Source organism: Staurois parvus, unplaced genomic scaffold, assembly GCF_062004578.1.
Source record: "Staurois parvus isolate SC_StPar_1 unplaced genomic scaffold, SC_StPar_1.0 ptg000545l, whole genome shotgun sequence".
Taxonomy (NCBI): Eukaryota; Metazoa; Chordata; class Amphibia; order Anura; family Ranidae; genus Staurois; species Staurois parvus.
Window position 1 is genome coordinate 347,382 of NW_028318341.1, and position 23,598 is coordinate 370,979.

The 23,598-nt window shown below is 43.3% G+C and overlaps 1 protein-coding gene across 1 annotated transcript in view; it reads left to right on the forward strand.

Moving 5' to 3' along the window:
• The window catches only part of DNAAF9 (dynein axonemal assembly factor 9), a 208,212-nt gene that overhangs the window by 108,390 nt on the left and 76,224 nt on the right, over nucleotides 1-23,598 (forward strand). Inside the window, exons 22-24 of the mRNA XM_089690898.1 lie at nucleotides 3,528-3,674; nucleotides 13,129-13,220; nucleotides 15,144-15,245. Coding sequence (XP_089547024.1) covers nucleotides 3,528-3,674; nucleotides 13,129-13,220; nucleotides 15,144-15,245 — 341 coding nt within the window. The remainder of the gene's footprint in view (nucleotides 1-3,527; nucleotides 3,675-13,128; nucleotides 13,221-15,143; nucleotides 15,246-23,598) is intronic.

A 23,598-nucleotide genomic window follows, 5' to 3' on the forward strand; every position in this document is an offset into this window, starting at 1 on the left:
GTCCATTGCTTAGAAAGTTTGGAGACCCCTTGTTCTAGAGATAAGCAGCATATAACCTCCTACACCATCTACACCTCCTCCCTTGGCCAACTGATACACTCCCACGGCTTCAACTACCATCTCTACGCCGATGACACGCAAATCTACCTCTCTATCCCTCGCCTCACCCCTTCAGTCTCCGCCCGAATCACTAGCCTACTGAATGACATATCAGACTGGATGTCACTCCACTTCCTCAAATTAAACCTTTCCAAAACCGAGCTCCTAGTTTTCCCCCAAGCCCGCGCCCCCCCCATCCTCTCCATCATGACCAATAACGCCACCATCAGTCCCACCCCACAAGCCAAAGTTCTAGGCATCACTCTAGACTCCAATCTGTCCTTCCAACACCATGTCCAATTCATGCAGGCTCCACCTCAGCAATATCTCCAAAATACGTTCGTTCCTAACCCCAGACACTACTAAACAACTCATTCACTCCCTTATTATCTCCCGACTCGACTACTGCAACTCCCTCCTCACCGGCCTACCCCATCACAGACTATCCCCGCTTCAGTCTATCCTGAACTCAGCGGCCAGACTCATCCACCTTACCAACCACTCCGCATCTGCCACCCCCCTCTGTCATTCCCTCCACTGGCTTCCGATTGCCAAATGGATAAAATTCAAACTACTAACATTGACGTACAAAGCTATCCATAACAATGCCCCAAACTACATCACCAACCTGATACCCAAATACCACCCAACCCGTACTCTTCGCTCCTCACAAGACCTCCTACTCTCTAGCTCCCTGGTCTCCTCCTCCCATGCCCGACTCCAGGACTTCTCCAGGTCTTCCCCCATCCTCTGGAACTCACTACCCCAATCCATCAGACTGTCACCTACCCTCCTCACCTTTAGGCGCACCCTGAAAACCCATCTCTTCAGGGAAGCCTACCCCGCCCTCACCTAACAGCCGTTCTCCTCCACTCCTCCTACCACTCCATCCCCCACAGCCATTTCCTCCTGTACCACTATCCCCTCCCTCCTAGATTGTAAGCTCAAAGGAGCAGGGCCCTCGAACCCCTCATGTTTTGTTTTGTTACTGTATTGGCTCATATACTGTCCCCCACTATAATGTACAGCGCTGAGCAAACTTTTTGGCGCTATATAAATACTGTATAATAATAATAATAATAATATAACCCTTGCAGTGCAAGGATCCAACTGCAAAGGTATTATTTCTTGTAGTTTCTGGAATTGGACTTTAAAAGCTGAATTCTAGGTATGGCGATTTTTCTCGGCTTGGACCAATGTGAGCCATAGCTGAGGGATACCCCATGGAAATTGGAAATCACTGTAGTCCGCATCCCTACTACAGTGATCTGCTCTAGCTAGCTTCCCACATGAAAGAAAAATATATTTGAAATATATTTTTAAAATACTCTTCCCAAATATATTGCCATATTTCAAATGCTACAATTTTGGCCATATTCAATATATTTAAAAAAAAATAACTAAAAATTATATATATATATATATATATATATATATACACTGCATGTTGAAATGCATTTTTATTATAAAATGTATGAAAAATATTTTTAAAAATACAATTCAAATATACTGTACCTCCTCCCTGGGCCAACTGATAACCTCCCATGGCTTCCAATTCCACCTCTATGCTGATGACACCCAGATCTATCTCTCCACTCCCCAGCTCCCCCCTCAATCTCCTCACGTATCACAAATCTACTAAGCGACATATCAGCATGGATGTCACATCACTACCTCAAACTCAATCTTTTCAAAAGTGAGCTGTAATATTTCCTCCTCCCCAATCCCCCACTCATGACTTTACCATTAAGATCAACAGCACAACCATTGGTCCTTCCCCTCATGCCAGGGTGCTAGGCGTAATCCTAGACTCTGACCTCTCCTTTGGGCCCCACATCCAATCACTGGCTAAATCCTGCCGCCTCATCCTCCGGAACATTTCCAAAATCCGCCCCTTCCTGACCAATGACACCACAAAACAACTTATCCACGCCTTGGTTATATCCCACCTCCATTACTGCAACTCCCTCCTCACTGGCCTACCGTTACACAGGCTATCCCCCCTTCAGTCTATTATGAATGCTGCTGCTAGACTCATCCACCTTACCAACCGATCAGCGACTGCTGCCCCTCTCTGCCAGTCCCTTCACTGGCTTCCACTAACCCAACGTATAAAATTTGAAAAACTAACCACAGCTTACAAAGCTATCCACAACACTGCCCCAGCTACATCACCAACCTCATCCACAGATACCGCCCAAATCGCCCAGTCCACTCCTCCCATGATATCCTCCTCTCTAGCTCCCTCATCACCTCCTCCCACGCTCGCCTCCAGGACTTCTCCAGAGCTTCTCCCATCCTCTGGAACTCCCTACCACAGCATGTCCGGTCAGCCCCCACCCTGTCTGCCTTTACGCGATCTTTGAAAACTCACCTCTTTAGGGAAGCCTACCCCACCTCCACCTAAGAACTGTATTTGAATCACCTCCACCAGATCATCCCCCGCAGCTATCACCTTTTGTATCACCTCTAACTTCCTTTAGATTGTAAGCTCCACGAGCCGGGCCCTCCTATTCCTTCTGTACTGAAATGAATTGTAATTGTACTGTCTCCCCTATATTGTAAAGCGCTGAGCAAACTGTTGGCACTATATAAATCCTGTATAATAATAATAATACTGTATGTCTTTAAAAATACAAATCTACATTTTTGGAATGCATTTACAAATATATGTATAAATATATATTTTTTAAATATATTCTTCAGATTTTTTTTTAACATATAAAAAAGTAATTTTAACATATATTTTTACATATATTTGTAAATGCATTCCAAAAATTTACATTTGTATATATATGGGAAGAATATTTTTAAGATATATTTCAAATATATTTTTCTTCCATATGGGTTATGGGTCCAGAGCCAAGCAGCTGCCCTGCTTCTTGGTGAACACAGGAGGTCGCTCATATGGCACATGCACCATTCAGAAAACTCTGCATTTTCTCACTGAATACAGAACATTATCTGATTGGCCAAGGTAGAGAGACCTCATCCAGTCAGAGAATACTTTACTTTCATTAAGAAAATGAGAAATGTTCTTAGAATGGTGTGCCTGTGCCTGTGTTCACCATGCAGCGTGGCAGCCGCTTGGAGTGGGACCTGGAAGCTAGTGAAGATCACTGCAGTAGCTGTAGCTACTACAATGATTTCCAGCTTCCATGGGGATCCTACCAGTTTGGCACATTTGCTGTAGTGTGGTCCAAGCTGCATCAATGTAAGATTTCCCATACATGGAATTCCTTTAAGAGGTATTTACTAGTTCTAGCTCACCAGGGACTATATTAGCAGCTGGAAATCTCATTATTCAAAGCCCCCAGTCCACCGACCTTGGAGTCTCCATGGGGTGTTCTTGTGTTTGGACATTGTGTTATAATCATGATCTTATTTTGTCTGTTTTTTAGTAATAAAATCTTTTTCTTTGTTTGCAGGATTCCAACAGTGTGGTCGCCGTTTTGCTAATAGAGTACAAAAGCTCCCTGCTTCCTCACCTGCCTATTCATTTCACTTCTCCCGGCAACTTTGTCACGTTTGCACTTTTCCCCAAATCCAAGAGTTACCGGGTTTTCTACTCCCAGGTGAGATGAACACAGAGATCACTTGGATCATAATGGTCTGTTGATTCTACAACATGCAAAGACATTTTAGACAATTGTGTGCTTCCAGCCTTGTGGCAACAGTTTAGGGAAGACCCTTTAAAGCTGCATTATACCCAAACCAAATATTTATTATATTTCATCTTACCAAGTTTTATATATTTGATGGCGTCATTAGTTTTCTTTTTTAGGCTTTCTTATATTTTCATCTGGTGATCCAGCCAATAAGTCTGTTGTTTTTCAAAAGAACAAGCTCTCTTCCTATTGCAGAGATGAAACAAACTATTTAACGAGCCAGGCCCTCTGTTTCCTCTTGTACCAAATTGTATTGTAACTGTGATGTCTACCTTCATTTTGTACAGCGCTGTGCAAACTCTTGGCGCTATATCAATCCTGTATAATAACTGACAGGGGTGCTTACAATGGCCAACTTTGTTTATGTAAAACCTTTATCCCAATAGAAAAAAAAACTCTGTTAACTGCTTATAAAGTGTGATCTGGAGTTGGTCTTCAATTTGCTTGTGTATTTAACCACCTCCCGCCCGCCATACAAGGAAATGACAGGCACAAGGCGGTTCTCTCGTTCTGGGTGGACGTCATATGACATCCTCCCACTCTAACCACACGTGCACGCCCCCGGAGGTGTGCTTTGTCCCTGGGACACAGCGGATCACCGATAAACGGAAAGAGCCGATGACGTCGGCTCTGTCATGTGATCAGCTGTGTCCAATCACAGCTGATCGCATGTAAATAAGCAAATGCTGGTTATCGGCATTCCTCTCCTCATGAGTTGTCATGCTGACAGATCGTGAGGAGAGGAGAGCCGGTAATCGGCATTACTCAGAGGGGACATGTGCTCTGATCATCAGGGCGCGCTGATGATCAGTGTAGCCCCATCAGTGCCCACTGTCAGTGCCCATCAATGCCAACTGTCAGTGCCCATCAATGCCACATATCAATGCCTCATATCAGTGCCCATCTGAGCTGCCAATCAGTGCTGCCAGTCAGTGCCGCCTATCAGTGCGCGTCAGTGCCTGTCTATCTGCCAGTCAGTGCTGCCTATCAGTACCACCTATCAGTGCTACCTTTCAGTGCCCATCAGTTATGCCTGTCCATGCTCATCAGTGCCGCCCATCAGTGCAGCCTCATTACCGCACATCTGTGAAAGAGAAAAATCACTTATTTACAAAATCTTATAACAGAAACTAATAAAAAATGTTTTTTTTTCCAAATTTTCAGTTGTTTTTTGTTTGTTTAGCAAAAAAATAAAAAACACAGAGGTGATTAAATACTACCAAAAAAAAGCTCTATCTGTCTCAAAACAATTATAAAAATTTCATATGAGTACAATGTTGCATGACCGCGCAATTGTCATTCAAAGTACGACAGTACTGAAAGCTGAAAATTGGCCTGGGCAGGAAGGGGGTATAAGTGCCCTGTAGGCAAGTGGTTAAATCTGCTAGTACGTCTAACACTCCCCTCCCCCCTGACTGACAGTGCTGCTGTCCAAAGGTGCCCACTGTGGGCCTTCATCCAGAATAGGGGTACTCTAATACAGGAGGTGTGTTACTGACCAGATCACCAGGTGAAAACAGAGAGAAGAAAGCCTAAAAAGTAAACCAATGCAGCCACCACATGACTGATAAGCTGCAATATATTACATTGTTGGTTTTTGGGTTTGTACCAGTTTAATGTTCCATCCAGTTTGATTATCCTTAACCCCTTTGCGCCGGCCACACACAAATGTGCGGCCTCCCGGCGTCTGGGCCTAGACGCCGAGCGGCCGCACATTTGCGTCCATGTAACTAAATACATATGTGCTGAGAGCGCGCGCCCTGCGCGCTCCCAGCACACATGTGTGGTACTCACGGAAAGGTCCCGATCCGCTCTTTCGATCGGGACCTTTCCCGATCATGTGACAGCCGTGACGTGTCATCACGGCGGTCACATGATTCCTAAACCACGCCCCAACCGCCCCGCCTCCCGGCGTCTGAATCTCTTAAAGGGCCAGGAGGCGTCGGCGGGAAGGGATTAAGGGCTTGTTCACACAAGGTGCAGGAACATACATGACAGCGTTTCCTTGCACCATATGGAATTGCTCTGCTATCTGCATATACATTCTATGACACCCCCAACATCTAGCAAATGTAGGTTCATTTTCAGTGAGATTTCAAGAATTGTGCCTGCATTACTTTTTGTGCGTTGCAGTATGGGGATACACAAAAGAAAAAGTGCACGTTATGTTGTGAACTAGTTCTTGGACGTGGTGGGGAAGTTAAAGATGTTTCAACACCCTTTTGGCGAGAGAGTCCCTTTAAAACATCCTGTGCTCAGTTCAGGAACGCCTTGTGACAGTTTTGGAAAGTTTTTCGACACGTGTGCCAGATTCAGGTAGTTCTCATTTCCTGCTGTTATGGCTGCGACAGATTCTAAAAGCAAATTGGCGGTGACCACAACCAACTCTGAGTTGGCATGCAGAGACGTACACACACCAGCGCTCACAGTGGGGTGTTTTGTGCTGGGAAGCTGTCATGAATATCAACAGACCAATTCTGATACTTTTTGTTTCCAAGTAAAAATCAATTTTTTCTTTGCTAGAAAATTGCTTAGAACTTCCAAACATTATATATTTTGTAGCAGAGACCCTAGAGAATAAAATTGTTGTCATTACAAGTTTTTATGTCACATGGTTTTTGTGCGGTGGTTTTTCAAATGCGATTTAATGAATTTTTAAAAAATAAACAATGTATATAACCCAATTTTTTGGTAAAATATTAAAGCTGATGTTAAGCCTAGTAAAAAGATACCTAACATGTAATGCTATAGAATTTTATAAGCTCGTAGAATGGCGCCAAACTCCGGTACTTAACCACTTCCCGACCGGCCATTGTATATAAACGGCCGGACGGTGGCAATGCAGGGTCAGGTGACCGTTTATAAACGACCTCCCCGCACCCTGCTTGTGCGCGCTCCCTGGGAGCGTGCATACCGCGATCCGGTGCCCGCTGTGTCCTCCGGACACAGTGAAACACGATCGTCGGACGGGACCTCTATACGAGGTCCCGATCATGTGATCACTGATTGGCCAATCAGTGATCACATGCAAAGTAGTAAGCAAGATGTCACTTGTGACATCATTGCTTACTACGTGTGAAATCTGTGAATGATCACAGAGGTCACATGGTACAAGGCTATTCACAACAGCCTTGTACCATGTGACAAGCTGTGACCAATCACAGCTCACTCAGTACTTCTCAATGACTGCAAGAATGCTGACAGAGAGAAAGAGAAATGATTGCTTTTACATCCTATATGGGTGTAAAAGCAATCAGCGTATAAAAAAAAATCTTCATCACCCCCCACAAGTAGTACAGTGTCACCAGACACTGTACTGCTAGGGTGACAGTATGTAAAAAAATAAATAAATAAAAATAATAATATAAAAAAATAAAAATGTAAAAAAAAAGTTTAAAAATTATAATTTTTGGTTATAAACTAATTTGTTTTTTTTTTAACTCAAAAGATAACGGAATAAATTTAAGCCAAGATTTATGATGAAATATTATTTATTTGCAAAATTTTATAAAAAAAACACTTTTTTTCAAAATTTTTGGACTTTTTCATTTACATAGCAAAAAAAATAAAAATCCCAGCGGTGAATAAATAAAATAAAGCTTTATCTGTCTCAAAAAAATGGTAAAAAATTCATTTGGGTACAGTGTTGCATGACCACGCAATTGTCATTCAAAGTGTGATAGCGCTGAAAATTGCCCTGGTCAGGAAGGGGGTAAAAGTGTCCGGTCTGGAAGTGGTTAAAAAATCTCCATAGGTGTCGCTATAAAAAAAATGTACCGGTTTCCAGTTTAGAGATCCAGAGCAGGTCTAGCAATAGAATTATTTCTCTCGCTATAATGTCCGAGGCAATACCTTACATGTGTGGTGCAAACACAGTTTACGTATGTAAGCACGACCTACGTACAGTATGTGTTCGCCACTGCACATGAGCACAGGGAGATAGGGGCGCTTTAAATTTTAATTTATATTTTTACTTTTTTTATCTTTTTACACTGTCCCTATATTTTTTTTTAAATCACACTTCTGCTATCACAAGAAATGTAAAGATCCCTTGTGATAACAATAAAGCATGACAGGTCTTCTTTATGGAGGGATCTGAGACCCCACATCTATTCTCTACCCTTGAAAGCATCAAATCAAATAAATATATATATATATATATATATATTTATATCTGCCCTAAACCGGAGGTGATGTCATGAAGTCACTTCTGGCCTCCTAGATCATAGAGATTAACAGAGATGATCTGGTCTCTGCTAACCTCTGTGGGCAGCTACTGCAACCTCCAGATCAGTTCCCAGGCTTCCTGATCAGACAAGTATCCACTGGAATGTGGCAGGATGGGGGGGATGCGATCGACCCTTTACACTGCTTCAAAAAGCATTCCAGTGGCTAATCAGCCACTCGGCTCACTTTTCTGAGAAAGAGCAGTGGCTGCAGAAAATTTTAATACTGGGTTTTGGCATACTGCTACAGGCATAACCCCGGTAAACCACTTCAAGACCTTGACATATATATACGTGTTGCGGTCTTGAAGTGGATATGATGGCTTCCTGCTAAGGTCGCTATGAAGTCCGCAACTGCAGACATCATTGCACCTGATGAATCAGGAATTATGGGGTGGGGGGTTTGGGGCAAATCTCTAATAATGCTTATGATTTCTGACTGAGAGATCCAACAAACTCATGATCAGGTGTCCACAAACTTCTGGTCGTATTTATTTTATTACTTCCTCTTTAAAGTGTTACTAAACCCAGGACCTTGCATTCACTATATCCACTCTTCCCGGACCCTGCATTTACTATATCCACTCTCCCCGGACCCTGCATTCACTATATCCGGTCTCCCTGGACCCTGCATTCACTATATCCGGTCTCCCCGGACCCTGCATTCACTATATCCACTCTCCCCAGACCCTGCATTCACTATATCTGGTCTCCCTGGACCCTGCATTCACTGTATCCACTCTCCCCAGACCCTGCATTCACTATATCTGGTCTACCAGGACCCTACATTCACTATATCCACTTTCCCCGGACCCTGCATTCACTATATCTGGTCTCCCCGGACCCCGCATTCACTAAATCTGGTCTCCCCGGACCCTGCATTCACTATATCTGATCTCCCTGGACCCTGCATTCACTATATCTGGTCTCCCCGGACCCTGCATTCACTATATCTGGTCTCCCCGGACCCTGCATTAACTATATCTGGTCTCCTCGGACCCTGCATTCACTATATCTGGTCTCCCCAGACCCTGCATTCACTATATCCACTCTCCCCAGACCCTGCATTCACTATATCTGGTCTCCCCAGACCCTGCATTCACTATATCCACTCTCCCCGGACCCTGCATTCACTATATCCGGTCTCCCCGGACCCTGCATTCACTATATTCCGTCTCCCCGGACCCTGCATTCACTATATCCGGTCTCCCCAGACCCTGCATTCACTATATCCACTCTCCCCGGACCCTGCATTCACTATATCCGGTCTCCCCGGACCCTGCATTCACTATATCTGGTCTCCCCGGGCCCTGCATTCACTATATCTGGTCTCCCCGGGCCCTGCATTCACTATATCTGGTCTCCCCGGGCCCTGCATTCACTATATCTGGTCTCCCCGGGCCCTGCATTCACTATATCTGGTCTCCCCGGACACTGCATTCACTATATCCGGTCTCCCCGGACCCTGCATTCACTATATCCGGTCTCCCCAGACCCTGCATTCACTATATCCACTCTCCCCGGACCCTGCATTCACTATATCCGGTCTCCCTGGACCCTGCATTCACTATATCTGGTCTCCCCGGGCCCTGCATTCACTATATCTGGTCTCCCCGGGCCCTGCATTCACTATATCTGGTCTCCCCGGACACTGCATTCACTATATCCGGTCTCCCCGGACACTGCATTCACTATATCCGGTCTCCCCGGACACTGCATTCACTATATCTGGTCTCCCTGGGCCCTGCATTCACTATATCTGGTCTCCCTGGGCCCTGCATTCACTATATCTGGTCTCCCCGGACCCTGCATTCACTATATCTGGTCTCCCTGGGCCCTGCATTCACTATATCTGGTCTCCCTGGGCCCTGCATTCACTATATCTGGTCTCCCCGGACCCTGCATTCACTATATCTGGTCTCCCCGGACCCTGCATTCACTATATCCAGTCTCCCCGGACCCTGCATTCACTATATCCGGTCTCCCCGGACCCTGCATTCACTATATCTGGTCTCCCCGGACCCTGCATTCACTATATCCGGTCTCCCCGGACACTGCATTCACTATATTCGGTCTCCCCGAAACCTGCATTCACTATATCTGGTCTCCCCGAACCCTGCATTCACTATATCTGGTCTCCCACAGTACACACATCATGTAAATGCAATTATTTTCGTAAATATAAACTGCTAAATACCCTTTCTCATCAGCAGTATATAGCAGTTTTGTGACTTCTATCAGTGTCTAGCTGAGCACTGGTTAAAGCTTGCAGGAGAAGTTTTTATTCTGCTCTGACTGTCACAACGAGGTTGCTTAACCCCTGACCCTTTGCACAGTGCTGATTGGTCCTGTGCTGATCACATGTACCCTTCCAAAGAAAAACAAAAATTCTCTAGCAATACACACTAAACTGAGCAAGTGCAGAGTGACTCCTAGAGCTCTGTACCATCAGCAGATAGATTGGAGACTGTGGAAGAAGGGCAGGATCAGAAGACAGGATCAAACAGCCTTTATACACAATGTGGAGGATTAACCCCTTAGGTTCCACAGTGAGTATAACAAGCATGCTTTACTGCATCTACAGACTGATTGTACTGTTGTGGGTTTAGTAACACTTTTAGGCCTCTTGCACAACTCTTCTAAGGCCCCGTTCACACTTCAGTGACACTGTGCGGTTTTTGTGCTTTAACTTTTAAGTTCATTTTTGGACCGGCACCATCCTCTTGAATGGGCCTCCCTTCAATCCAAAAACGGGCTAAGGAGACTCATGCACCAAATTTTAGATGTGAGCCAAGCTCGTTTTGTATTGTTCGATGTTGCACATTTTTTTTTGTACAGAATTCATTTAAAAAATAATGGCATCGCAAGCACGCCAATCATTTTTAGTGCGTTTTTTGTGCGTTTGCAGAAATATGGGCAGACACACTAATTTCTGCCTGCAGTTCTGCTATGTGTTTAGACGCGTTCAGGGACATCAAGCGTTTTGGCATTTATTATTTTCATTGACCAGGATTTTCACTTGTTCTGGCCATTAAAATGAATGCACGCTCGAGAGCCAATTGCGCCAACACTTAATCATGTTCTCACTCGTTTAGGTGCATTGGGCGTTTTCTTATTGACAAAACACTTCTTTCCTAAATGTGCTGGCACTGTTTTTTTTTTTTTTTTTTGTCTTATTTGCCTGTAAATGTCTGTGTGAATGGACACATAGGCTAATATGAAAGGGTGTTTGATGGGTTTTTTTTCTGCCTCTAAACACCCCTAAAAGCAACGTTTTTGATGCCTAGTGTTCATGAGGCCTTAGAATTAGTCTTTAACCATTTCAATACCGGGCAATTTTACACCTTCCTGCCCAGGCCACTTTTCAGGTTTCAGCGCTCTCACACTTTGAATGACAATTGCGCGGTCATACAACATTGTACCCAAACTAAAATTTTATCATTTTCTTCACACAACTAGAGCTTTTGGTGGTATTTAATCACCGCTGGGGTTTTTATTTTTTGCTAAATTAACAAAAAAAGACCAAACATTTTGAAAAAAAAAACACGTTTTTCTTTGTTTCTGTTATAAAAGTTTACAAATAAATAATTGTTCTTCATAAATTTAGGCCGAGATGTATTCTGCTACATGTCTTTGAAAATAACCCAAATTAGGATGTATTATTTAGTTTGTAGGAAAGTTATAGAGTTCACAAACTATGGTATAGATCTGAATATTGATCAATCCTGAAGTACTGACAGCCAATCTAATTTCTTGAGGTCCAAGAATGTCAGAACAGTACAGATATCCCCCAAATGACCCCTTTTTGCAGAGTAGACAGTCCGACGTACTTCATAAGAGGCATGGCAAGTTTATTGAAGTTGTATTTTGTTTGTCATAATTTTTCAGAAAATTAAAAAATTAAAAAAATTATTTTCACTATTTTTTTTTTTACATACTGTCACCAGTGCAGTACAGCGTCATCATATAACTGGCATGGCGGTGAACAGGGACACTGACTGGTGATAGTATGAAAAAAAAAAATATATATATTTTTTTTATTATTTTTTATTTTTTTATTATTTTTTATTTTTTATTACATTTTTTTAAATTTTTTTTAAGATTTTTTTTTCATATTTTACTATGACCAAAGTAGTACAATGTTACTATAGTAACATTGTACTACTTTGGGGAAGTGATCAGTATTTTTTTTTTTTTTTACACAATATGCTTATAGCAAAGAATTACTTTGCTATAAGCAAGCATTTACCTGAATGACATCGATTTTTTCAGGTTTTTTTTTTTTTGCTTTTTTTTTGTGCTTAGCTGTGATTTGGCCACAGCTAATCACATGACATGTGCATGTGACCTGCTGTGACCATTCACAGCTAGACAATAGTATACAATGGATGGCATGAATGAAGACATCCATTGTATACAACTGTCATGTGACCTGCTGTGATTGGTCACAGCAGGTCACATGGTACTGGCAACGGGGGCCGGTACTCAGATCTGTCATCGGCCGTGTCCGAGGTACACGGCCAGTGACAGATCGCGCCGCTGCGCGAACTGCGCATGTGCGGGAGCACGCCAAATGGCGTACACCCCGGAAAGCTAAAGCATTTTTGCAGCCGCCAGACGGCTATAGGCCGGACGGCTAATGGTTAAAATTGCATTATTCAGTTTACCATTACTTCCACATGCAAAGTGAAGCCGGCATCAGAGGAGTGCACAGAAAACCATATACTGGCTAATGAAAGGGATTGTGCCTGTGTGGGTTTCCTCCAGGTATTCCGGTTTCTTCCACACACCAAAGACATGCTGGTAGGTGAATTGGCTCCTGTCTAAATTGCCCCTAGTATGTGTATGTATGAATGTGAGTTAGGGACCTTAGATTGTACGCCCCTTGAGGGTTAGGGACCTTAGATTGTACGCCCCTTGAGGGTTAGGGACTGATGTGAATGTACAATATATATGTAAAGCGCTGTGTAAACTGACGGTGCTATATTAGAACCTGAAGTAAATAAAAATAAATACTTTTTTTAGGAAACAGATTCAAATTTTATTTTTATTTTTTTCTTCACGAAGGATAGTGCTGTGTTTTGCTGTATTGCCATCAAGTAACCCTCTTCTTTTTTTCTTGTGACTCCAATTAGGTACTGAACCAGTGGCAGCAGAACTCTGACAATTCCGGAGTCTCCCTACAAGTGATTCAGGAGCACCAGTTCTCGGAGGAGCAGAGAAAAATGTAATTCTGATGTCTTACTTACTGCTTCCACTGCTGTCCTCACTGTGGCCTAAGCTACACGGGAGGTTTTTAATAGCTGCTGTTACCAAAATCTTTTTTTCCGTAAATCCTGAAAGACAATTGGGTGATCACTTAGGTGCTCAGAGCCAATACCAAACACCGCAGTAACAAAACTCAAAAGCATTCATTTATTGTATTGCATGCTTTGATGTGATGGCTGCATTTGTTTTCTTTTCTAGGCTTTCTTTCTTTTATTTTCATCTGCTGATCCAGCCAGTAAGTCTGTTGTCTTTTAGCAGAAAAAGCTCTCTTGCATTTACAGGGATGAGACAAAGCATTTACCACTGACAGGGGTGCTTACAATGATCAACTTGTATTTGTTTAGGTAAAACCCTTATCCTAAAAGGAAAAAAACTGTTTGCTATAACTGCCTATAAAGTGTGAGCTGGAGTTTGGCTTCAGTCAGGGTGTTTAACTGCCTCCCACCCGCCATATAAATAAATGACGGGAGGGCGGCGGCTCTCTCGTTCTGGGAAGATGTCATACGACGTCCTCCCACTCTAGCTGCGTATACGTGCCCCCAGGGGCGAATGGTGCAGCGATCGGTGGTGCGCTGTGTCACAGGGACACAGCGGATCACCGATTGCCGAAAAGAGCCGATGATGTCGGCTCTGCCATGTGATCAGCTCTGTGCAATCACAGCTGATCGCATGTAAATTGGAAATGCCAGTTATCGGCAGCCTCTCCTCACACTGACAGTGCGTGAGAGAGACGGTAAGCAGCGTTCCTCAGAGGGGACATCTACACTGATGCCCTGATTATCAGTGTAGCTCCATCAGTGTTGCCTTTTAGTGCCCAGAATTGCCACCTGTCAGTGCCCATCAGTGCCACATACCAGTGCACATCAATCCCGCATATCAGTGCATATCAATGCCACATATCAGTGATGCCTATCAGTGCCCATCAGTGATGGCAGTCACTGTCGCCTATCAGTACTATATATGAATGCCGCCTTTCAGTGCCCCTCAGTGATGCCTGTCAATGCCCATCAGTACAGACAATCAGTGCCCATCACTGCAGCCTCATTAGCGTATATCAGTGAATGAGAAAAAGTACTTGTTTACAAAATTTTGAAAAAAAAAAAGTTTTTTCTTAGTTTCTCAGTCTTTTTTAGTTTGTTTAGCAAAATATAAAAAACCCCAGCTGTGATTAAATATCAAAAGCTTGTACAGGTTTTGGGCAATTTTTAGGCATTTTGCCAAGGTGCCTTGAAGGACCCAGAAGGCACCCCAGGGTGCCTAGGTACCGTGGTTGAAAAAGACTGGTACAGAGAATCACAGAGACCCACTGATTAGTTCTTTGAGTTTAAAATAACATGTAATGAAAACAGGTTTTAATTGGTATGTTTATGTGGTAGGGGCGAGGCACCAGGAAGGTAAAAAAGTAGATTAAACTTCAGCTTTAAAGTGGTAGTAAACTGTATTATAGGCTCACCTATAGGTAATAATAAAAGCAAAGCTCACCTGTAGGTAAAATGAATATCTCCTAACCATGCCCCATTTAGGAGCTATTCTAGTGAGCGGCAGCCGGTGATGTCACTGGCGCATGCACTCTGAAGGAACGGCTTACCCGTGCCGTTCCTTCAGATCTGTGTGCCGTGGCCGAGACTCCTGTACGTATGCGACTCGGCCATTCAAGCAGCCACATCCTGTGCGCCCAGAAGGAAGACCGGGTAAAGATGGAAGCCCTGTCATTGGTGACAGGTCGCCGTTGGAGGGCTTCGTTCTAGGGTAAGTCTTTCATGATATGCTAGCATATTATAACATTGCCTTGCAGGGAGAGTTTTTTGGGGTTTTTTTCCTCAAGTTTACTACCACTTTAACTGTTGGTTGGAATTGTAATTTTTTTTTTTAACTTTTTTAGTTACTTGAACATGCGGAATCTGTACGAGACTTTATCCTTTCCTACAACAGAAAGATGGAGTCCGAGGAAGACGTTATCTGCTAACCTGCCAGATTTGGAAAGGTGAGCTGTAAACCAATTCAGTGACTGTCCTTTCATTACTGATCACTCCATTGTTTTCAGTCCTCCATTATTCTTTGTATGAAATGTGTTTGTACTGAACACATACTCTGATCAGCCATAACTTTATAACCCCCCCACCACCACCTAATATTGAGTAGGTTCCTCTTTTGTCGCTAAAACAGCCCTGACCTATCGAGGCATGTACACCATTAGACCTCTGAAGGTATGCTGTGGTATCTGGCACCAAGCCATCAGTAGCAGATCCTTTAGGTCCTGTAAGTTGCGAGGTGGGACCTCCATGGATTAGACATGTTTTTCCAACCCATCCCACAGATGCTGAATTGGATTGAGATTTGGAGAGTCGGGAGGCCCAGCCAGCACCTCAAGCTTATTGTTGTTTTCATCAAACCGTTCTTGAATTCATCAGACAAGGCTGGCTTCTTCTATTGTCTCAATGATTTAATTGTGAAGGTCCCATGCCGATTGTAAGCACTTTTGGCAGTGGACCCGGGTCAGCATGGGCACCCTGACCAGTGTGTGGCTACACTCCCCGTGCACAACAAACTGAGATGCACTGCATGTTCTGACCCTTGTCTATCAGTACCAGCATTAACTTTTTTCAGCAAGTAAAGCTTCAGTAGCTCTTCTACTGGATTGAACTACACGGGTCTGCCAGTGAGCCTTGGCCAACCATCGCTGACTTTCTGGTTTTCTTTCCTTGGACCACTTTTGGTAGGTCTTGACCACTGCAGACCGGGAACATCCCTCAAAAGGTGCAGAGTTGGAGTTGCTCTGACTTGGTCATCTGGCCATTACACTTTTGCACTTGTTAAAATCACTTAAATCTTTATGGTTGCCCATTTTTTCTGCTGTCAACTTCTGAGAGGTGTTTGAAATGTGTTGAGGGTTTATACAAGTACTCCATCACTAATACTCAGCCAGCCCCGAGCACAGAAAACAAGGGAACTTACGTAGAGATGGTAGTCATATGAGTGGCTCCCTGCTAAGACACAGGGCAGGTGAACTACACCACAGTGGGAGGACATATTCTATGTGGAAGCCTTCGGGGTTCCATTGAGTATTTTATACATGACCCGATGGATCTGCATAGTGTTAGGGCAGCACAGTGAAGTTCTGCGTTTTCTGTTTTGAAACTTAGTGCAAAGGAGAGCATGTAAAATTGAGGTGGTCCATGCAGGACTGATCCAGCCTGAGGAAAATTAAAGTGGTTGTAAACTCCAGACATAAAATACGAACAAAGCATATCCCTCTATAGTGTGTACTTGTCTCATTCTAGAGTACTAAGTGTCATTTCTGTCTGCTGCCTCGTTCCTATGCTATTTGCTTGAGTCACTTCTTAAGAATTTTCCTGACAGCAAGAAATAAAATGGTGACAGGGAAAGTCACAGCCTGTGATTGACAGGCTCAGTTGTGGTGCTGTTTGAAGGGGGTGGTGTTTTTTCCCTCCAGTGAGATCTCAGAGCTCTCCTCACTGAGATCTGCAGAGTGTAACTTCAGCTCCCTGTCCCCTGCTTTTCAGAGCTCAGCGATCCTGTGTAAATTCTACACTTTGAAAGGTGTTATGGGATATATAGCCGTAAATAAACAGGTACAACTTTAGTAAGATGTTTTTTTCATAGCTATGTATCACCTGAGACCAATCGCTTCACTGGGTATATGTAAGGGTTTACAACCATTTTATTGCAGTCTGTTTAGGATTAATCCAGCCAGGGGAGAGCAGTAAGTGGTCCAGTGAAAGTGGCATTTTACAGCAGCAGAACTTTTCTCCCTAAGGTCCCTGTGATATCAGATGATTAAATGACTCAAAGTGGTTGTAAACCTCAGACACAAAATCTGAACAAAGCACATATTTCTATACTGTGTACTTGTCTCACTGAGTGTGGTCTTCTTTCTCCTATTTCCTGTGTTAGTCACTTCTGGCAGCTTTTCCTAACACCAAGAGATAAAAAGGTGATGGGAGGAAAGCTGCAGCCCTCAGCCTGTGATTCACAGCCACAGCTGTGAATCCTTTCTGTGTAGTTTGTGAAGAGCGGAGTGTGTATATATATATATATATATTACACACACACGCCGTAGTTTGTAGAAACTATAACGTTTGCGCAAACCAATCAATATACACCTACTGAAAATATGTAGCAGAATTCCTTTTTGCCTAAATTTATAAAGAAATTAGCTTTTTTTAATACCTTTTTACTGGATATGTTTGATAGCAGAAAGTACTTTTTTTTTTTTTGAATTTTTATTACTGCTCTTTGGTATCACAGATATGGTGGCACTATCCTGCTGTGGAGATCGTTTTTTAGAATTTTTTTTAATAGACAATAAACCTACAACAGCAGAAATGGTATCATTATCCTCCTGGAGCATGGAGTCATTGGTAGATTTCTGCTGTGGAGGTAGTTTTTCAGACATTGGACTTGACAGTAAATCTAAAACAGAATTCATGGCACTGTCCTCCAGGAACATGCATGGTATCTTTCTGTCGTTGAGCTTGTTCTTCAGATGCTGGAACGGACAGTAATTATAAAGCAGAATGAATGGCACTGTTCTCCTGGAACAATGACGTCCATGGTAGATTTCTGTCGTTGAGCTTGTTTTTCAGATGCTGGAATGGACAGTAAATCTAAAACAGAATTAATGGCACTGTCCTCCTGGGACATGGAGTTCATGGTAGATTTTTGTCCTGGAACTGGTTTTCATGATGTTGGAATGGACATTAAATCTAAAACAGAAAGGCACTGTTCTCCTGGAACATAAAGTCCATTGTAGATTTCTGTCGTGGAGCTGGGTTTTCAGATGCTGGAATGGACAGTAAATTTAAAACAGAATTATTGGCACTGTCCTCCTGGGACATGAAGTCCATGGTAGATTTCTGTCGTGGAGCTGGTTTTTTAGATGCTGGAATGGACAGTAAATCTAAAACAAAGATAATGGCACTGTCCTTCTGGGACATGGAGTCCATGGTAGATTTCTGTTGTTGAGCTGGTTTTTCAGATGCTGGAATGGACAGTAAATCTATAACAGAATTATTGGAACTGTTCTCCTGGGACATGGAGTCCATGGTAGATTTCTGTCGTGGAGCTGGTTTTTCAGATGCTGGAATGGACAGTAAATTTAAAACAGAACAATTGGCACTGTTCTCCTGGGACATGAAGTTCATGGTCGATTGCTGTAGTGGAACTAGTTTTCCAGATGTTGGAATGGACAGTAAATCTAAAACAGAATTAATGGCATTGTCTTCCTGGGACATGAAGTCCATGGTAGATTTCTGTCGTGGAGCTGGTTTTTCAGATACTGAAATGGACAGTAAATCTAAAACAGAAATATTGGCACTGTCCTCAAAGGGCATAGAGTCCGTGGTAGATTTCTGTTGTGGAGTTGGTTTTTTAGAATTTGGATTGGATATTACACTTACAACAGAAGAAATGATATCCCCATCCTCCTGAAGTGTGGAGTGGACAGTAGCTCGATGTTTTGAAGCCCTTTTGGTTCTGGAAAAGATGTTGGCCAACTTAAGGAACAGCAGCATGATGGCAAATACTCTGAAGAGGCAGCTGTAATAACCAAGGCTCCACACTACCTCAATGCCGATCTGATAGAGAATCAACATCAAATTTCCACCAGCATTCCTCAAAGACCAGAGCAGGTAGATTACCACCAGCAAAATATGTGCTGGAGCCAATTCCACTGCTACCAACGAAGTGGAAGATTCATGAAGGGTTCTGTGAGAAATTTCTGGTGCTGTGCATGTAATCAGAACCTTTGTGCAAAATCCATGGAAACCCTGCAGCATGTTTGTTGCTAGTACCGGCACATGTGACAAATCCAGGTATTTATGATTTGTGACACTTTCTCTGTATGGCGTTGCTTTTGCCGGATCTTGATAAGGATATACAGCAGGGCAGATGGCAGGGCAGGTCTGTGTCTGAGCCGGTTCTGGTGGTGAATGTTCGGTGGTGTTAAACATTTCCAATTTAACCAGCTTTGTGTTGTCAGCATATTCCTGGATCCAAGTGATGTTGTTCTGAAATCGGATCGTTACTTTCTCGATGTTCACTAGGATCCATCCAAGCAAAGTTTCTGGCAGTATGTATGCAGCTGAAAACTTTGTGGCAAATCCTTCAAAACCCTGCAACATGTTGCTTGTTAGCACCACCAGGTGTGACAAATCGGTGTAGTTCTGATTTGGGATATTTTCCCCTGATGGTGGTGTTGAAAAACATTCATTAGGAAAGACAGCAGGGCAGGCCTTTGTCGAGTCTGGTTCTGGTGATGAATTTTTGGCGTTGTTAGACCATTCCTCAAATTCAACCACCATTGTCTTCACATTCTCAGCATCATCCAAGAGAGAAGAATTTGGCCCTCGGTATGTAGTTGGAAACTCTGATTCTGATTCATCAGGAAATACAACGCCGAAGGTGCTTGCCTGGGCCGTATCTGGTGGTAAATCTTTGGTGGTAAACCTTGCCTTAAATTCATCCACGATTGTCTTCACGTTGATAGCAACATCCTCAAACCAAGTGGTGTCATTCTGAGATGGAACTTGATTGATGTTCTCTGTTTCTAAGAACAGCAGAGCTAGTATGGTTACCAGCTTTTCGTTCATTCTGTAGAATAGAGAGAAGAGGTCTGACATAAATAATCTGACTTTACACCATGTGAAATAACAAGGAAAATGAAATGAGGATAAAAAAAAAAAAAGGACTTCAACTTATACGAGGAGTTTATAAAATTCCAACCTATGACCGATATTTATTCACGTGTTTCAATTACAGTGCAAGAGCAACTCATTCACCTGACATCCCTACAAATTTTGTTGTACCTATCCTTTGTAAAACTTCATGGTGACTAGTACAATGTCTGATGTAGAAGCAACTGTGTGCTGAAGACGCTCTGCGATGTGGTGACATGCGGCAAGGTGCGAGGCGAAGTGTAAATATGCAGTATGGCGTGAATAGGGCATCTAGAAAGTGAAGGGAATTCCTTTTATTGAACTGGTGCCTACATTGGAAGAATTCCCATCACCTCTTCTTTGGGGGACAACTAACATTTTATCAAAAATGAGTAGAATGAACGAGCGCAAATAAAGATGTATGCTTATAAAAAGTTGATAAGGTGATACAAAGCTGCTAGCATGAAAGGTATACCTCAGCACCTCTGTAGTAAATAAAAATCAAAACAATGCAGCGCTGAAATTAAAATTGTGAAAATACCCATATTCAGTGCGTATTCATCAAACTTGTCAGTTCATGGTATAAATAAATGAGAAGTCCTTTATTTATTTATTTATTTATACCATGAACTGACAAGTTTGATGAATACGCACTGTATATGGGTATTTTCACAATTTTAATTTCAGCGCTGCATTGTTTTGATTTTTATTTAACTAACATTTTATAGTTCCACCCCCCATCCAAAACTAAATCTAAGCCTTCCCCCAACCAAAACTAAATCTAACCCTTCCCCCCCATCCAAAACTAAATCTAACCCTTCCCCCCCATCCAAAACTAAATCTAAGCCTTCCCCCAGCCAAAACTAAATCTAAGCCTTCCCCTATCCAAAACTAAATCTAAGCCTTCCCCCATCCAAAACTAAATCTAACCCTTCCCCCATCCAAAACTAAATCTAAGCCTTCCCCCCCATCCAAAACTAAATCTAAGCCTTCCCCCATCCAAAACTAAATCTAACCCTTCCCCCCCATCCAAAACTAAATCTAAGCCTCCCCCCCATCCAAAACTAAATCTAAGCCTCCCCCCCCATCCAAAACTAAATCTAAGCCTTCCCCCAACCAAAACTAAATCTAAGCCTTCCCCCATCCAAAACTAAATCTAACCCTTCCCCCCATCCAAAACTAAATCTAAGCCTTCCCCCATCCAAAACTAAATCTAAGCCTTCCCCCCCATCCAAAACTAAATCTAAGCCTTCCCCCATCCAAAACTAAATCTAACCCTTCCCCCCCATCCAAAACTATATCTAAGCCTCCCCCCCATCCAAAACTAAATCTAAGCCTCCCCCCCATCCAAAACTAAATCTAAGCCTTCCCCCAACCAAAACTAAATCTAAGCCTTCCCCCATCCAAAACTAAATCTAAGCCTTCCCCCATCCAAAACTAAATCTAAGCCTTCCCCCCCATCCAAAACTAAATCTAAGCCTCCCCCCCATCCAAAACTAAATCTAAGCCTTCCCCCAACCAAAACTAAATCTAAGCCTTCCCCCATCCAAAACTAAATCTAAGCCTTCCCCCATCCAAAACTAAATCTAACCCTTCCCCCCCATCCAAAACTAAATCTAAGCCTTCCCCCATCCAAAACTAAATCTAACCCTTCCCCCCCATCCAAAACTAAATCGAAGCCTCCCCCCCCATCCAAAACTAAATCTAACCCTTCCCCCCCATCCAAAACTAAATCGAAGCCTCCCCCCCATCCAAAACTAAATCTAAGCCTCCCCCCCCATCCAAAACTAAATCTAAGCCTTCCCCCAACCAAAACTAAATCTAAGCCTTCCCCCATCCAAAACTAAATCTAACCCCCCCATGCAAAACTAAATCTAAGCCTTCCCCCATCCAAAACTAAATCTAAGCCTTCCCCCATCCAAAACTAAATCTAAGCCTTCCCCCCCATCCAAAACTAAATCTAAGCCTTCCCCCCCATCCAAAACTAAATCTAAGCCTCCCCCCCATCCAAAACTAAATCTAAGCCTCCCCCCCCATCCAAAACTAAATCTAAGCCTTCCCCCAACCAAAACTAAATCTAAGCCTTCCCCCATCCAAAACTAAATCTAACCCTTCCCCCCCATCCAAAACTAAATCTAAGCCTCCCCCCCATCCAAAACTAAATCTAAGCCTTCCCCCAACCAAAACTAAATCTAAGCCTTCTTCCATCCAAAACTAAATAACCCTTCCCCCATCCAAAACTAAATCTAAGCCTTCCCCCATCCAAAACTAAATCTAAGCCTTCCCCCCCCATCCAAAACTAAATCTAAGCCTCCCCCCCATCCAAAACTAAATCTAAGCCTTCCCCCAACCAAAACTAAATCTAAGCCTTCCCCCATCCAAAACTAAATCTAACCCTTCCCCCATCCAAAACTAAATCTAAGCCTTCCCCCATCCAAAACTAAATCTAAGCCTTCCCCCATCCAAAACTAAATCTAAGCCTTCCCCCCCATCCAAAACTAAATCTAAGCCTTCCCCCATCCAAAACTAAATCTAACCCTTCCCCCCCATCCAAAACTAAATCTAACCCTTCCCCCCCATCCAAAACTAAATCGAAGCCTCCCCCCCATCCAAAACTAAATCTAAGCCTCCCCCCCATCCAAAACTAAATCTAAGCCTTCCCCCAACCAAAACTAAATCTAACCCTTCCCCCATCCAAAACTAAATCTAAGCCTTCCCCCATCCAAAACTAAATCTAAGCCTTCCCCCCCATCCAAAACTAAATCTAAGCCTTCCCCCATCCAAAACTAAATCTAACCCTTCCCCCCCATCCAAAACTAAATCTAACCCTTCCCCCATCCAAAACTAAATCTAAGCCTCCCCCCCATCCAAAACTAAATCTAAGCCTCCCCCCCATCCAAAACTAAATCTAACCCTTCCCCCCCATCCAAAACTAAATCTAAGCCTCCCCCCCATCCAAAACTAAATCTAAGCCTCCCCCCCCATCCAAAACTAAATCTAAGCCTTCCCCCCCATCCTAAACTAAATCTAACCCCCCCCCATGCAAAACTAAATCTAACCCTTTATCCGTCTATCCAGAACTAAATCTAACCCTTTATCTTCTTTACCAGGCCAATTTTCAGCTTTCAGCGCTGTTGCACTTTGATTGACAAATTCGTGGTCATGCAAGATTGTACACCTTATGAAATTTTTATCATTTTTTTCTCACAAATAGAGCTTTCTTTTGGTGGTATTTAATCTCTGCTGGGTGTTTTACTTTTTGCGCTATAAACAAAAAAGACCATAAAATTTGAAAAAAAAAGTTTCCTTGTTTCTATTATAAAATTTTGCAAACAGGTAATTTTTCTCCTTCACTGATGTGCGTTGATGAGGCAGCACTGATAGGCAGCACTGATAGGCGGCACTGATAGGCAGCACTGATAGGCAGCACTAATGAGGTGGCACTGATGATGGGTACTGATAGACAGCACTGATCGGTGGCACTGACTGGCATCACTGGGCACTGACTGGGGCACTGCTAGGTATTGACTGGCGGCACTGTTAGGCATTGACTGGCACAACTGCTGGGCACTGACATGCACAACCGCTGGGCACTGACTGGCAGCACTGCTGGGCTGCACTGATGGGCACTGGTGGGCACAGGTTGGTGGGCACTGGTGG